The following is a 16,590-nucleotide window of genomic DNA, read 5'->3' as shown; positions in this document are numbered from 1 at the left end:
GAGCAGGTCATCACAGAAGAGGGTGGAGAGGTGTGTTAGGGTGGGGTGGGCATTGCTAGTCCATAAAGGTCCGTATGAATTAGAAGAAGGCACTCCTGCCTCACCCTTAGGGGTGTGGATGCAGCCCAGAACACAACTTGGAGAGCAGAGCTGGACTACATGTCAACTAAAGCATATGCGAGGGCCCTGAGAGGCTGCATACATTACACGTATTACCAACTGGAAGCAGACATGGCCTCATGAGATGAGGCTGGCCTGGCTAGGGGACCTGCACATAGGAGCACTATATAGGTTCAGCCTCTCTCCCAGGAGAGAGACTGAGACCTGCCTCTCCCTCATACTCCAGGTCAGACAGATGTGCGGACCCTCTGCAGTCTCCATGGTGTGTTTGATCTGAGCCGCTGCACCTGTTCCTGTGAGCCGGGCTGGGGTGGGCCCACCTGCTCAGACCCCACAGATGCTGAGATTCCTCCCTCCTCCCCACCCTCAGCCTCGGGGTCCTGCCCAGATGACTGCAATGATCAGGGTCGCTGTGTCCGCGGTCGTTGCGTGTGCTTTCCCGGCTACACTGGCCCCAGCTGTGGCTGGCCATCCTGTCCCGGGGACTGCCAAGGCCGTGGGCGCTGCGTGCAGGGCGTGTGTGTGTGCCGGGCAGGTTTCTCAGGCCCCGACTGCAGCCAGCGCTCCTGCCCTCGGGGTTGCAGCCAGAGGGGACGCTGTGAGGATGGGCGCTGCGTGTGTGATCCAGGCTACACTGGTGAGGACTGTGGCATGAGGAGCTGCCCTCGCGGTTGCAGTCAGAGAGGGCGCTGTGAGAATGGGCGCTGCGTGTGCAACCCTGGCTACACTGGCGAGGACTGTGGGGTGAGGAGCTGCCCTCGGGGCTGCAGCCAGAGGGGACGCTGCGAGGACGGGCGCTGCGTGTGTGACCCCGGCTACACTGGCGAGGACTGTGGTACGCGGAGCTGCCCCTGGGACTGTGGTGAGGGCGGGCGCTGCGTGGACGGCCGCTGCGTGTGCTGGCCCGGGTACACAGGCGAGGACTGCAGCACTCGGACATGTCCGAGGGACTGCCGGGGCCGCGGGCGCTGCGAGGACGGCGAATGCATTTGCGACACGGGCTACAGCGGGGACGATTGCGGCGTGCGCAGCTGCCCTGGCGACTGCAACCAAAGGGGCCGCTGTGAGGACGGCCGCTGCGTGTGCTGGCCAGGGTACACTGGACTCGACTGCGGCTCGCGCGCCTGCCCACGCGACTGTAGAGGTCGCGGGCGCTGCGAGAACGGCGTATGTGTTTGCAACGCGGGCTACAGCGGCGAGGACTGCGGTGTGCGCAGCTGTCCTGGAGACTGTCGTGGCCGGGGCCGCTGTGAGAGTGGCCGCTGCGTGTGTTGGCCAGGCTACACAGGCCGGGATTGTGGCACGCGCGCCTGTCCTGGCGACTGTCGCGGGCGCGGGCGCTGCGTGGATGGCCGCTGCGTGTGTAACCCGGGCTTCACCGGTGAGGACTGTGGGAGCCGTCGCTGTCCCGGGGACTGCCGTGGGCACGGCAGTTGCGAGGATGGCGTGTGCGTGTGTGACGCAGGCTACTCAGGGGAAGACTGCAGCACGCGCAGCTGCCCCGGGGGCTGCCGAGGCCGCGGCCAGTGCATAGATGGGCGCTGTGTGTGCGAGGACGGCTACTCTGGTGAGGATTGCAATGTGAGGCGGTGCCCGAATGACTGCAGCCAGCACGGCGTGTGCCAGGACGGTGTGTGCATCTGTTGGGAAGCCTACGTGGGTGAGGACTGCAGCATCCGCACCTGCCCCTCCAACTGCCATGGGCGGGGCCGCTGTGACGAGGGGCGCTGCCTGTGCGACCCAGGCTACACTGGCCCCACCTGTGCCACCCGCATGTGCCCGGCTGACTGCCGGGGACGTGGGCGCTGTGTGCAGGGAGTGTGCATGTGCCACGTGGGCTATGGCGGTGAGGACTGCGGGCAGGAAGAGCCTCCAGCCAGCGCCTGCCCTGGAGGCTGCGGGCCCCGGGAACTCTGCCAGGCAGGCCAGTGTGTGTGTGTAGAGGGCTTCCGAGGCCCTGACTGTGCCATCCAGACATGCCCAGGGGACTGCCGTGGCCGAGGAGAGTGTCACGATGGCAGCTGTGTCTGCAAAGATGGGTATGCTGGCGAAGACTGCGGGGAAGGTGAGCCTTCCCCAGTGTGCTCTGGGACTGTGATTCTGTGAACAGAAGCCATGGGGAAGATCTGAGCCTGAGGAAGAGTGGAGGGAGGGCATGTCATTCCGAGGAGCCAGTGTCCACCAGGGGCAGCAGAACCACAGGGGCAGGGCTCACCAGTGGGCAGGACTGGCCTTCAGAGCTCTGAGGAGCAGGTTGGGGCCCATTTAGTTGGATTTAGGGAGATTCTGTGCTCCTGATGAAGAGAAGGTGAAGGCGGCCAAGCCCCATTCAGCCCTCTGTCAGCTATTCTCCACTAGCAGAGAGGAGTGAGAGTTGGGATGGGCCTCTTGGATGTCCCTGAGTAAAAGGGGCTGTGGGTGGGGGTGGTTGCCTTGTGCTAACCAGCTTTTCCTACCCCATTCTCTTGGGCAGAGGTGCCAGCCATTGAGGGCATGAGGATGCATCTCTTGGAGGAGACAACAGTTCGGACAGAGTGGACCCCGGCTCCTGGCCCTGTGGATGCCTATGAAATTCAATTCATCCCCACGGTGAGAAAGATGCCAAGCTCCAGGAGGGGACTGAGTGAGCAGGATGGGCGGGGTGGGGGGGTGGGCAGGGCTCACCTCCTGGAGGAAGTTCCAGGTAATCATTGGTTGAGTCCAGATGGCTGGGTTCCTGAAGCTGCTGTAAAGGCTTTCTCAGCCTGCTTGACACTGGGCACTGAGGCCTCTGCAGCATCTCCAGCAAGCATTGGTTCCACACAGTTGGAACACTTGGTAACAGAGAGCTCAATACTTCCTGAGGCTGCCCAGTCCATTGTTGGTCATCACTGTTAGTTGTTGTTGTTGTTGCGGAATCCGTCTGCCCCCATTCTAGCACCTGTCCGTTGGCCCTAGCTGGGTAGTCATCAGCAGCTGGAATGTTTTTTGCTTTCCCTGTGTCCTACACCACAGGCCTTCAGGTATTTGCAGACACCAGGTGTCTCCATTCCTCAGGCAAAACCTCCCAGTTTCTTCACCCCTTTTCCCTAAGTCTTTGTTCTCTGAATATTTTACCTTCCTGTGACTCTTGCTTTTTTCATGTGCCCCCAAAATGTGGGGGCAGAGAGGGGCCCACTGGCTTACTCTGGATTTACGGACACTTTTCTCAGAGTTGGCATATATTAACTTGTAGTCACACAAGCGGGTAGCTGTTTTGGTCATATTTGGTTTTTAAAGTAACTTTTAATTATAAAAGTAATACAGGCCCAGTGCAGAAAACTTAGAAAAAACTTAGAAAAAGCAGGGAAAAAAGATGGAAGGAAAGAAGACAACATTCAACTATATACACTTCTTTTTTTTCACCTAAATATAGGCCTTTGCATTTGGCCCTGTTCAATGTTATCTTTTTTGGTTTGGGCCAAGCTGTCTAGGCTGTTGCAACAATTTTGAGTCTGTGAACTTCATCTCCCACCTCCTTGTCATCAGCACATGCAAACCAGTTTTTTCTCTGTCTCCCTCCAACTTGCTCTTCTTTTTTTTTTTTTCTTGAGACAGAGTCTCGCTCTGTGGCCCAGGCTCGAGTGCAGTGGTGCCATCTCAGCTCACTGCAACCTCTGCATCCCAGGCTTAGGTCATCCTCTTACCTCAGCCTCCCAAGTAGCTGGGACTACATGTGCGCACCACCTTAGCTTACTAATGTTTGTATTTTTAGTAGAGACAGGGTTTCTCCATGTTGCATGCCCAGGCTGGTCCTGAACTCCTGGGCTCAAGTGATCTGCCCGCCTCAGCCTCCCAAAGTGCTGGGATTACAGGCATGAGCCACTATGCCCAGCCATCCAACTTGCTCTTAAAACATTAGAGGGAATACCCTAAGGACAAAGCCTTGTAGTCACTCATTTGGGACCTCTCTTTATGCAGATTGGGCTTTTAAGATATGGTCATTCCCCTAGCTCCAAATCTTCTGACATTTCTACCATCCAACTCATGTTTTCCTGCATCATCCCACAAATGCCATGGGGTGTGGGCCATGTCACCCTCATCTTCATCAGCTTAGCCCGGACTCTGTAAAAATAAACAACTCCCCGGGCCTAAGGCCTCAGAAGGCACTAGGACAGAAGGGGACAGCTCAGAGGAACTGTCATCCTCACTCCACTTTGCTTTGTCTTGTCATTATGCTCCTCAGGCCAGCCCCCTACCACGTTCTGCCTGTCCTCACTCTCCAGCCAAAGCAGAAGCAGAAATCTCAACTTTGTGGCGCAACCAAGATAGCTTGAATTTTTTCTTCTCTTTAAACATCTTTTTTTTGTTGTTGTTATTATAAAAATACTTTAATCACGAGATAAGAATTTGGCAACTAGAGAAAAGAAAAACAATTCCTGGCTGCTCCTCACTAAAACAAGCACTGCTAACATTTTCAAGTGTTTCTCCCACTCTCTTCTTCTCTGTGTATATTATTTACATAGCTCTAATCTTGAAAGGGTGGGACTTTGAAAAGGAAGTTTCCTAAGAAACTTCAGGGAAAGAAGAATTAAAATAAACACTTGAGATAAGAGGAGCTTTTAGGGCAGCAGTTGTCTCTTGCTCTGAGTAAATAAACACAAACCCATCCTTGATGTTGTCAAGGGTGCCGCTTTCCAGTTGAAGCCCTAGGCTTTCTCCCTCACTCAGAGCCAGGGTGGCGGTGCCAAGTTGGCCTGTGCCAGGCTCGGCCATGTTCTTAGTTCATCCATTCTGCTCTCGATATGGGCGTCTGTCACATTCTGGGTCTTCTCTGAGCCTGGGTGTGGAAGGCACTCCTGTAAAATTGGTCCCCAGACACTCCTCTTGGGCCTGGGCTACCGGCCCTCAGACCATGCTTTCTGCTCTCTGTAGCTGGCCCCTGGTATCGTACCTTCTGCCTTGGCAAGTGCCGTCTGTCTATTTCTTTTCTTTTTTCTTTTTTTGAGACGGAGTTTCGCTCTTATTGCTCAGGCTGGAGTGCTGTGGAGCAATCTCGGCCCACTGCAGCCTCCGCTTCCCAGGTTCAAACGATTCTCCTGCCTCAGCCTCCTGAGTAGCTGGGATTACAGACACCTGCCACAACGCCCAGCTACCCTCTGTCCATTTCTGTGGGCACAGAGTATATTCAGTAGTTGTCTGTCCTCTGGCTGCTGCTGTCATCCTAGAAGCCTGTCTCTACCTCTTCCCTTCCCTCTTCCCAGAAGTACTTCTCTCTCAAAGCCCAAACCCTGCTATTTCAGATCAAGGGACACACCTAGTTATTGAAATTATTTTTCAGAATGCAGAAGGAGGAGGTTTCTCCTCTCCCTGCATTTGTGGCATTGTTACCGTGACTCAGTGGTTCTCAAAGTGGGTTCCCTGGACCTGCAGCATCAGCATCACCTGGGAGTATGTTAGGCAGGCAGATTGTCAGACTCCCCTCCCCAGATCTACTGAGTCAGAAAGTCTGGGCACAGAGCCCAGTAACCTGTATTGCAACAAGCCCTCCAGGTGATTCTGATGCCCCTCCAGCCTGAGGCCCACTAAGTGAAGGAATGTTGCTGTTTCGCAAAGTGCTAGCCCCACTATGAATGTGAGAGAAAGCATGGGGAAACCGAGGGAGATGAGTTCCTGAATGAGAGAAAGGTTCAGATATTCCTTGTCTGGGTGTGTCCTGCAGCCTGGAAACCAGGGCTAGGCTGAGTGTTCACTGGGACTCAAAACCTTGCAGCCTCAGAGAAGTTTTTGCTTGGGTCTAGTCTAAAAACAGCGATGAGGGTGAGATAAGCTCCAAGGACCAGCCAAGGTAGAGTTCTTCATCTGCAGCCACGAGGTTAATATTGGGATAAGGTCTAAGACGTCCCAAGAACAAAATCAGTGAAGCAGGCCAGGTGCAGTGGCTCATGCCTGTAATCCCAGCACTTTGGGAGGCCAAGGTGGGTGGATCACCTGAGGTCAGGAGTTTGAGAACAGCCTGACCAACATAGTGAAACCCCATCTCTACTAAAAATACAAAATTAGCCGGGCATGGTGGTACATGCCTGTAATCCAGCTACTTGGGAGGCTGAGGCAGAAGAATCCCTTGAATCTGGGAGGCGGAGGTTGCAGCGAGCTGAGCTCGCACCATTGCACTCCAGTCTGGGCAACAAGAGCGAAACTCCATCTCAAAATAAAATAAAATAAAATAAAAATCAGTGAAGCATCCAAGCTTCACCAAGGGGCAGAGCCAGCTGCCAGCATCTGTTTGATGCTGCTTCAGGGCCAGGTGTGGTGACACATGCCTATAATCCCAGCACTTTGGGAGGCCAAGGTGGGTGGATCACCTGAGGTCGGGAGTTTGAGACCAGCCTAACCAACATGGAGAAACCCCATCTCTACTAAAAATACAAAATTAGCTAGATGTGGTGGTGCATGCCTGTAATCCCAGCTACTCGGGAGGCTGAGGCAGGAGAATCGCTTGAACCCGGGAGGCAGAGCTCGCAATGAGCTGAGATCACACCATTGCACTCCAGCCTGGGCGACAGGAGCGAAACTCCCTGTCAAAAAAAAAAAAAAAAAGAAAAAAAGAAAAGAAAACAAAAAGCCTGCTTCAGACCAGCAAGATGGTGCTAGGAGATGTGGGAGACATGGGTTAGGTTGATGGGCTTTTAGGGAACTGTTCCCAGATGGATCTCAGGAGGAACCAAGAAGTATCTAAAGGAGATATATATATATGTGTGTGTGTGTGTGTGTGTGTTGCTCTTGTGAGAGAAGAACTCTGGGGATAGGCTTGCCTCACTGAAAGAACCAGATATCATCAGGGAGCATCCAAGGTATGTGTGTTGCAGCGGCAGGGATGGGGTGGGTGTGGATAAAGAGAAAGAGACACACACACACAGAGAAAATGAACAAATAAATTCTGGGAACGGTAAGGATTTCATAGGTCTTGAGTTGAGGCCAACCCAAGGCTTCCTAGCTGGGGTATTCTAGGGCAGGATGAATAGGAGAGGGCTGGAGGTCCTGTGTGCCCAGGAAACCTTTTCAGCCCAGAAAACTGACAAAGCTTTACTTCATCCTCAACCCAGAAATCTCTACGTGGCCTTCTCATCTGGTTTTATACTTTGGTATTTACTATGTTGATTTCCCCACAGCTCTCTTGGTTTAGGAGAGTACCTTTTGAAATTTCCAATCCTACTTGGCTGAATGGAGGTGTCCCCATCACGGCCAACATAGCTAGGCAGAACACAGCGTCCTTAGCGGCTGTCCTAGCTGGACAGCACGGCAAAATGTGGGGCTGTTAGAATGCTCACAGATGTCCAGTTCCTCCTGTTTCCCAGCAGTGGGCACTGCAGGAGACCCTGCCTGGAGCAGGGTCCAGTAGATTCCCTTTGGGGCCACCACACATAATCATAATTCCTTAAATGTACCCTTGTAGGAGTGTTGTTTTCTCACGAGCATTTCCTAAGCATAGAGATTGTTTTAGTATTTCATATAGTCAAGATGTGGCCATACGTTTAGCTACTAGAGTCTGAGCTACCTGAGGACAGGGACCATATATTTTATTTTTGTGTCTCCAATGCCCAGCATGATGCCAGGTACAAAATCAACAATCAGGAAACATATTTGTGGAACTTTGAGCGGGTGGGTCTTGTTTTGAGGAGCCTACAACCCGGGTGAAGAGACAAGAAAAGTCCCTCAAGGGAAAGGTGGTGATGTGAGTCCCACTCCTATTACATAGCCATGAGCAGGCGTCTGCCAGCAGGTTCAGAGGGTGAGGCAGCCCCCTTAAGGAGAAGGTGCAGCTTGAAGGGCATCCTTGATCGACTTCATTTGTTCTGACAGGACTGAGCTTAGGAGAAGCCTCTCATGCCCAGGTAGTCAGAGTTGCCAGGGCAAAGCCGGAGGGAGAGTCCTAGTGCATGTTGGGTGGAATTCTGGCAGATGAACACGTGGTGCCCATGAGAGGGGACTCTGGCAGATGAGCAGGGGGTGCCCACGAGAGGGGTCTCTGGGATCACACTGCCAGGGCCTAAATCCTTGCCGTTTTCTTGGTGTTGGTGACCTTGGCAAGATACTTGTCCTTCTGTGTCTCAGTTTCCTTATCTGTAAAATGAGACTAATAGGACCTGTTTTGTAGGGTTGTTGGGAGAATTAAGTGAGTTCATGTATGTACATCACCTAGAACAGTGGCTCACAAGGAGTTAGCGCACTCGGCATGTTTGCTCCCCAGCTTGTACAGGGTCAAGTTCCACACAGTCCCATGTTGACACTGAGAACTGGAGAAAGAAGAGATAAGGGGGATTGAGCAGCAGAGGCGAGAGTGCCAGCCCCTAAGCCACCTGGTGCTGTCTCTCACAGACAGAGGGGGCGAGCCCCCCATTCACAGCACGGGTTCCAAGCTCTGCCTCAGCCTATGACCAGAGAGGACTGGCCCCTGGACAGGAGTACCAGGTCACTGTCCGAGCCCTTCGAGGGACCAGCTGGGGCCCTCCTGCCTCCAAGACCATCACCACCAGTGAGCGCTGGGGCTGTGGGGAGGGGTGTCCTGAGTGGAGATCTTGACTGGAGAGGGAATCTGCCCCCCGGGAGGGCAGAGGGAAGGGACTGGATGGGGGCTAGGCTCTTGGAAGGAAAGATGATGACTGAAGAACCAGACACCCGCCTGAGCCCTCCTTCTCTTTAACCTGGCTAGTGATCGATGGGCCCCAGGACCTCCGAGTGGTGGCTGTGACGCCGACAACACTGGAGCTTGGCTGGCTGCGTCCCCAGGCCGAGGTAGACCGATTTGTGGTGTCCTACGTCAGTGCCGGCAACCAGAGGGTGCGGCTGGAAGTGCCCCCTGAAGCAGACGGGACGCTGCTGACTGACCTGATGCCAGGCGTGGAATATGTGGTGACTGTCACAGCGGAGCGGGGCCAGGCAGTCAGCTACCCAGCTTCCGTCAGGGCCAACACAGGTATGGCTGGCCAGAGATTAGGGAAGGGCCCTGGTTTCCCAGCCTTGGATCCTCCTCCTCAGGAGCCCAGGCTCAGGGCTCACAGGCTCCTCTGAATGCATCTGGCAGGTGTGTGGCAGTCTCGAGGCACCTGCTGGGGGCCTTGCTCTGTCCTGAGGCTACTGGAGAGACAGAGCCCTCAGATGCCTGGAGTCCTGTAAGAAGGTTGCAGGTTAGCCTGTGAAAGGAACCGCCCCAGGGAGAGAAGTGAATAGGAGATGCTGCCTGATCCAGTCAGTTAAGGGAGGTTCTTATTTAAATTTAGTTACAGGGACAGGCCTTTTGCTGATAGACCTTGTGGGACTGGAATTAGGCAGATTAGAGATCATCAGTCCTGTTGACTTTAGGATTGGAATTGCTGGGAGGTGGGTCTCACAGCAGTGATTTTCCACTAAACCTCGAGGTTTCTTAACAGATACCTGGATATTTTTCTTTTCCTGTGACAGGGGGACACCCACCTCGCTGTAGCTCACGTTCTCTTCCCGGACTCCCCTTTCTCTCCTTCAGCTACAGGGCCCCACCCACGGGCTTCTCTCTTCTTTCTAGGGCACCAACAGTAGTGGGCTTGGAGGGGAATGGGGGGGGCTCCGGGACACTGACCGATTTCCCTCCGTTCTCTTTCCAGGTGGGGCTGGGGCACAGGGAAGAGGCCTCTGGCTCTGGTGGGAGGGATCGAGGGAGGGGTTGCCGGGGAGGAGTGCCGGAGGGAGCTGCCACTGACCTGTTCTCCTCCCCTTTTTCGCCCCTGGCAGCACCAGGCCACTACAGTTACCCGGAGGTGCGCCCCCCAGCCCCGCCCCCCAAGCCCCGGCCCCGGCCAGCCCCAGCCCCGCGGCCCCCACGGCCCCCTCGGCCCTCGAGGCCCGCAGAGGAAGGGGAGGAGGAGTCCTCGCCCAGGCCAAGCCTGTCCCAGCCCCCACGGCGGCCTTGGGGCAACCTGACGGCCGAGCTGAGCCGTTTCCGCGGCACGGTGCAGGACCTGGAGCGCCACCTGCGGGTTCACGGCTACCCACTGCGGGCCAACCAGACTTACACGTCGGTGGCGCGCCACATCCATGAATACTTGCAGCGGCGTCTGTTGGCCGCCGCCCCCGCCGGCTCCCCCGCACCCCTGACCCGCCACCCCCGCCCCACCGCCAGCCCTGACCCCGGCACCAGGAAACGGGACTCCAACCAGGGAATCTACGGCCTCTCGCCTGAAGGTGTCGACCGGGTGGCTGCGCCCCGCCACCCCAAGCCAGAGGTGCTGGGCAGTTCCGCCGATGGCGCGCTTCTCGTGTCTCTCGACGGGCTCCGCGGCCAGTTCGAGCGCGTGGTGCTGCGCTGGCGGCCTCAACCGCCTGCAGAGGGCCCCGGCGGTGAGCTGACCGTGCCGGGCACCACGCGCACCGTCAGCCTGCCCGACCTCAGGCCCGGCACCACCTACCACGTGGAGGTCCACGGGGTGCGGGCGGGGCAGACCTCCAAGTCCTACGCCTTCATCACCACCACAGGTAGCGTGGGCTGGGGCCACGGGACACCCCATGCCTTGTCCAGCCTCACCTGCCGTTGGAGCCTGCATTCATGAGTTCCTCCTGCTGCCACTGGCACCCTTCTACCTTCGGGCGCTACCTGGCCGAGGCTCCAGGGAGCCCCAGGACAAAGCACGAGTCTAGTGTCCCTAGAAGACGTCCCCACCCCCAGGGTCCTGGCATCCATCCTGTGGATGCCTAAGGTCAAGGCAGCCCCTTCTTTGGGGTTCCTGGGACAGTTCCAGGATTGCTATTTTAGGCAATAGAGGGGGATGTGGTTGGGGCGCCTGCAAAGGTTCACTGGAGCAGTTTGAGTGGGCTGGGAATTGAAAACAGTGATTCCCGTTCTGACTCACTGTGGTGAGAGTGGCTCAAGACTGTGGTCAGTGGTTACTGTTTTCCACAATTGGGCCTTGACCTTGAAGGGAAACATCAGAACTGCGTGGGGGTGGCCTGGGTGCCATCAGGCAGCAACTGTATGTCGGGGAGGTGAAACCACTGCTTCTTGATCTGGCTTTTCAGACCCTCTGGCTCAGTTTATGCTGGTCTCTCCCACAGGAACGATGTCTGGGCTTGGGGAAAGGGCACCCTGTGGCTGCTGTGGGGTGGGTGGTGGACCTCTTCTTCCCCCATAGGGCCCAGATGCCACCTGACCTGGATGTCCACCCCCACGCCCTCTTTCTCTTCCCACTGCCCACTCTCCTCTTGCATCCTCCCTCTCTAACACCACTGTCTTTCTTCCAGGCTTCTCACTGCAGCACTAATGGAAGCCACCTGACCACCACCCAGTGGGGGGGATGTATGTGGGGAGGGACATGGAAGTCTCCAGGGGCTGGAGGTCATGGAAGCCTTGTGGGGTGAGGGACAGCAGGCTTTATTTTATTTATCACCTGCCTGAAGCGCAGGCCCATCTGCTCAGGAATGTGGTAGATGGGGGTGTTTGGAGGACTGGCTGATCTTTGGGAGGAGGGAGTGGCCCAGGTGATGGAACCAGAAGTAGAAGAGGGTAGGGCCCCACGGCTCTTAAAGGCTAGAGGGCAGAACCTGGGGACTGGGGATTCCTTTCTAATTCTCATACTGGACTCTCCTCTTTTTCTCACCCTGCCCCTTCCCAGGGTCCTCACCCTCGGGCCTCTTGGGGACTACCGATGAGCCTCCTCCCTCAGGCCCCTCAACGACCCAAGGGGCCCAGGCTCCTCTCTTGCAGCAGCGCCCCCAGGAGCTGGGAGAGTTGAGGGTGCTGGGCAGAGATGAGACAGGGCGCCTCCGTGTGGTCTGGACCGCCCAGCCCGACACCTTTGCCCACTTCCAACTGCGCCTGCGGGTGCCCGAGGGGCCGGGGGCACATGAGGAAGTGCTGCCAGGGGACGTCCGCCAGGCTCTGGTGCCTCCACCCGCTCCTGGAGCCCCGTATGAGCTGTCACTTCGTGGGGTCCCTCCTGGGGGCAAGCCCTCTGACCCTGTCATCTACCAAGGCATTATGGGTACATATTTGATTCTGCTCAGATCAATATCCTGAGATTGGGGGAGGAACTGGGGCTATTGGGACTTCAGAGGTAGGATGGATATTGAGGGGCCAGTGAAGGGCAGAGCTGGTGTTTGGGGCTGGATAGAGGAGAAAAGGAGAGAAAAGGAATTGCAGGTTCAGCAGGAAGATGGATCGAGGAGGATCTCAGAACAATAATGAGGATAGGTGGGGAGAGGGGAAAGAGGCAGAGGTAAAAAGGCCAAGAGTGGGACAGAGATTCCAGAAGAGAGGCTGAAGGTCCCTGGCCCTCCACCTGCAGCTTTCCTTGCCCTTTCCCCTGCCCCTACTCTTCGGTTGCTCCTCTGCCCTGCCCTGCCCTGTAGTTCTTTCAGGGTGGGCATGGTAAGGCCTCTGGACACTGACTCTTAGCTCCCAACACCTCATCCCTGAGAGCCTGGTTTGCAGTGGACAGCAGTCCGTGGTCCCATCAGCCAGTTTCTGCTGGGGGTGAAGGCTCCTTGGGGCAGAGGGCTCCACAGCCATCAGGACTTCAGACATGGATGAGGTTTGCAGGACCAGCGAAAGACAGGTCCTGGCGTACCTGGCTTTCACACCCCCTCTTTGTTCCTCTCTGTGGGACCAGGGTGGCTGACTCATCCCCCAGCTCCAGGTCAAGCTCAGAGAGGGTGGTAAGAGAGAAAGCAGCGCAGGTGGGCAGAGGAGCCTTCAGACTGCTCTGAAGCTGCAGTGGGGAGGCTTGAAACTCTCCTACAGAACCCAGGGGGGACCTGAAACCCCCCCAAAGATCCTGGGGTGCAGAGGGACCAAGACCCTGTGAGGAATGGATAAACTGTCACAAGGGAAGGAGCAGAGATTGAGAGGGAAATGCCTGTCTTCCAGGAGAGCTGGTCACTGAGGGGTGGGGACATAGAGTCTTCCAGGGAGGGAGCTATCAAGGATGGAGTGAGGTGGGCAGGGGAGAGGGAAGGAGACACAGAAAAGAGAACAGTTGAGTCCACTATGCTTTGCTTTTGCCTCCCAAACTCCAGACAAGGATGAGGAGAAGCCTGGGAAGTCCTCAGGCCCACCACGCCTGGGTGAGCTGACGGTGACAGACAGGACCTCCGACTCCTTGCTCTTGCGCTGGACAGTCCCCGAGGGCGAGTTTGACTCCTTTGTGATCCAGTACAAAGACAGGGACGGGCAGCCCAAGGTGGTGCCCGTGGAGGGGCCCCAGCGCTCAGCTGTCATCACCTCCCTGGATCCTGGCCGCAAGTACAAATTTGTCCTGTATGGGTTCGTTGGCAAGAAGAGGCATGGTCCCCTGGTGACTGAAGCCAAGATCTGTGAGTGACAGCAGCAACACCCTGCCCTCTGTACTGCCCTGAAGGAGGTTTCCTCAGTGCTTTGGGAACCTGCTTTGGGAGGGAGCTCCAGGAAGGCTTCCTGGAGGCAGTGGTGCATGAGCTGAATTCTGAAGGGAAAGTAGTGGTGGGGCAGGCACAGAGTTTGAGAAGCTCAGTGCAGCCTGGGGGAGTCACGATGATCGAGGTGGGGAGAGCATGGCCAGTAAGAGAATCACTGTCACAGTTTCCTCTGGCTGGAGAACAGGGCATGTGGGGGTGCCAAAGGGCCTGGTCTCAGGGCTTCCTATGCTGTACTGAGGGGCCTGGGCCTCATTTGAAGGCCCCTAGAGGGCCTCTGAGGGTAAAGTGGGAGAGTGACGTGACTAGATATTTATCTTGCAAATAGCACGGTGGCTGCTGAGACTAGCTGGAGAAGTGAGTTAAGAGCTGGTAAGGGCTGGCAGGGTTGATCCTGCCTATAATCCCAGCACCTTGGGAGGCCAAGGCAGGAGGATAGCTTGAGGCTAGGAGTTTGAGACCAACCTGGCAACATAGTGAGACCCCCCATCTCTACTACGACAAAATATATTAGCCAGGTGTGGTAGTGCGTGCCTGTAGTCCCAGCTCCTTGAGAGACTGAGGTGGGAGGATCGCTTGAGCCCAGGAGACCGAGGCTGCAGTGAGCCATGATTGTGCTACTGTACTCCAGCCTGGGTGCTATCCACACTGCACAGAGCAACACCCTACCTCAACAACAACAACAACAAAAAGACGATGGGTCAGTTGGGATGGTGGCACTGGGGCTGGATGTGGGAGGCAGAAAGCAAGGCGTACCAGGCAGCCCCCAGGGTTCTGGATGAGACAGTCCCATTCCCTGAGGCAGGGAGCAGCAGAGGTGGGGAATAATGCCTTAGATAAACTTAGATCAACATCTAAGGGACACTTACATAAATACCTTTTGTGCATTTATTGAGAGTCGATTGTGATCAAGATGTTCAAAGTGGATCATCGCACTCCATAAAGCACACCTGGGAGGCATACCTACTTTATAGGTCAGGAGATTGAGGTGCCAGAGTAGCAGTGTGGGGTTGGGGAAGAGACAGGGCCACTGGAACCCCGGGGACAGCCTATACTCACAGCGGAGGCAGAGGAAGAAGGGCCCACAGGGTAGCTTGAGGAGTGACTTGCAGGGAGGCGCAGAACCAGGGAGGGTGCTGTCCTGGGCTCCAGGAAGGAGGGCGTGGTTGGGCTTGTCAGATGCCAGAACAGTGAATCAAGGGCTACGGAGTGTCCACAGGATTTAGCAATGGCAAGGCCACCACTGGCCTCTGTGAGAGCTACTGCCTGGTGGAGGGGTGAAGCTGGATCGTGAGGGTGGTGGAGGTGAGGACGTGGCTACAATCAGTGTAGACATCACTTTCTGGAATCTGGGCTGGGAATGAGAGCAAAGAGGGAAGATGGAGGCTGGAGAGAGATGCACACAGAATGGGGGTGGGGAGGGGTGTGACAGTAGCTTGTTGAAATGCTGATGGCACAGCTGCTGGGGAGTGAAGGGTCAGTGCTGCAGGTGAGGGAGTCCATCCATGGATCAAAGTTCCAAAGGAGGAAGAGGAGAGGCCTGCAGCATAGATGAGGGAGGCTGTCCCACATTAAAATACTTCAAGGATTGTGCTCGCCTCTCTTGGAGAAGAAGCCAGCTAGTAGTTAGGCTTGGAAGCAGTGGAGGTTGTACTGGGAAGATTTCCCTGGCTATGGAGATGTGAAAGGGCCTGGCTGGGCTCCCCTCTTTCTGAAGGTCCCTGCTGCTCCAGTTTGTGGTTGGAGGCAGAGCCACACTAGTCCACACAGTGCTTCCATGCCGTTTGGAAGAAGGCACCCGTTCCTTTAAGTGGACACCACTCCTCACCAGGGCACACAGCTCGGCAAGCAGAGTGCTGGCTGGATTTCAGTCCCTTTGTACTCCCTCAGCAAATGCACTTTTGTACAGTGAACAACCTGCACAGCCTCACACAGCATTCCCATGTGGGATTTGGCTTCCTCGTTCTCCTTGGACCTAAGCCCCTCCCTTCTCTCTACCCGCTGTTCCTAGTGCCTCAGAGTGACCCACGTCCAGGGACTCCACCCCGTCTGGGAAACCTGTGGGTGACAGACCCTACCCCAGACTCACTGCACCTCTCCTGGACTGTCCCTGAGGGCCAGTTCGACACCTTCATGGTCCAGTACAGGGACAAGGATGGACGGCCCCAGGTGGTACCTGTGGAAGGGCCTGAGCGTTCATTTGTTGTCTCCTCACTGGACCCTGACCACAAGTACAGATTCACTCTGTTTGGAATCGCGAATAAGAAGCGGTATGGCCCCCTCACGGCCGATGGCACCACTGGTGAGTAACAGCCACCTCAGCCCCCATGTGACCCCTTTTTAGCCCTCTGCACACTTGCCTTCAGCCCGAAACCAGCTGGGGTCCCCCAGGAAGACAGCTGACTCCAGCTTCCTGGCCCCACTCCTGGCCTGAGGGGCAGCCAGACTCCCCCGCACTGCTGGGCCCCTTCCATCCCAAGCAGCAGCTCCCCGAGGCCCAGAAGGTGTGTCATACCCTGGCTGTGTCAGGCTTCCCAGAAGTTTAGCACTCAAATTAATGGACTAGTGACCCTCCACCCCCCGTAGGTGTGACAGCCTGTCCAAACCCCAAGCCCCAGTCTCCCAGGCTGCCAGTTCAGCACCTGGCTGGATCTTCTTGTTTACAGCTCCAGAGAGGAAAGAGGAGCCCCCCCGCCCCGAGTTCCTGGAGCAACCCCTCCTGGGGGAACTGACAGTGACCGGTGTGACCCCAGACTCTTTGCGCCTCTCATGGACGGTGGCCCAGGGCCCCTTCGACTCGTTCATGGTCCAGTACAAAGATGCACAGGGGCAGCCCCAGGCAGTGCCTGTTGCGGGGGATGAGAATGAGGTTACCGTCCCCGGCCTGGATCCCGACCGGAAGTATAAGATGAACCTCTACGGGCTTCGTGGCAGGCAGCGTGTGGGGCCCGAGTCTGTGGTGGCCAAGACTGGTGAGTCATGGCTGCCAGGCCTCCCTCCCCTGCTAGCCCCATCCTGTGAGCAGGACTTGGCTGGGGCTCCTTCCAGCCTCCCTCCACCTTCGCCTTCTCAGCTCATTTTGCCAAAGCCTCC

The 16,590-nt window shown here is 56.3% G+C and overlaps 1 protein-coding gene across 1 annotated transcript in view; it reads left to right on the top strand.

Annotated features, from left to right (window-relative positions):
* TNXB (tenascin XB) overlaps positions 1-16,590 on the top strand; it is a 67,563-nt gene that overhangs the window by 18,114 nt on the left and 32,859 nt on the right. The window contains exons 3-10 of the mRNA XM_025382328.1: positions 347-2,185; positions 2,594-2,709; positions 8,458-8,614; positions 8,792-9,055; positions 11,721-12,089; positions 13,123-13,419; positions 15,509-15,799; positions 16,164-16,469. Of these exons, the coding sequence (XP_025238113.1) occupies positions 347-2,185; positions 2,594-2,709; positions 8,458-8,614; positions 8,792-9,055; positions 11,721-12,089; positions 13,123-13,419; positions 15,509-15,799; positions 16,164-16,469 (3,639 nt within the window). The remainder of the gene's footprint in view (positions 1-346; positions 2,186-2,593; positions 2,710-8,457; positions 8,615-8,791; positions 9,056-11,720; positions 12,090-13,122; positions 13,420-15,508; positions 15,800-16,163; positions 16,470-16,590) is intronic.

The sequence above is a fragment of the Theropithecus gelada genome, chromosome 4, assembly GCF_003255815.1.
Source record: "Theropithecus gelada isolate Dixy chromosome 4, Tgel_1.0, whole genome shotgun sequence".
NCBI classification, from domain to species: domain Eukaryota; kingdom Metazoa; phylum Chordata; class Mammalia; order Primates; family Cercopithecidae; genus Theropithecus; species Theropithecus gelada.
The sequence above is the reverse complement of the archived record's forward strand: the minus strand, read 5'-3'. Positions and strand labels throughout refer to the sequence as shown.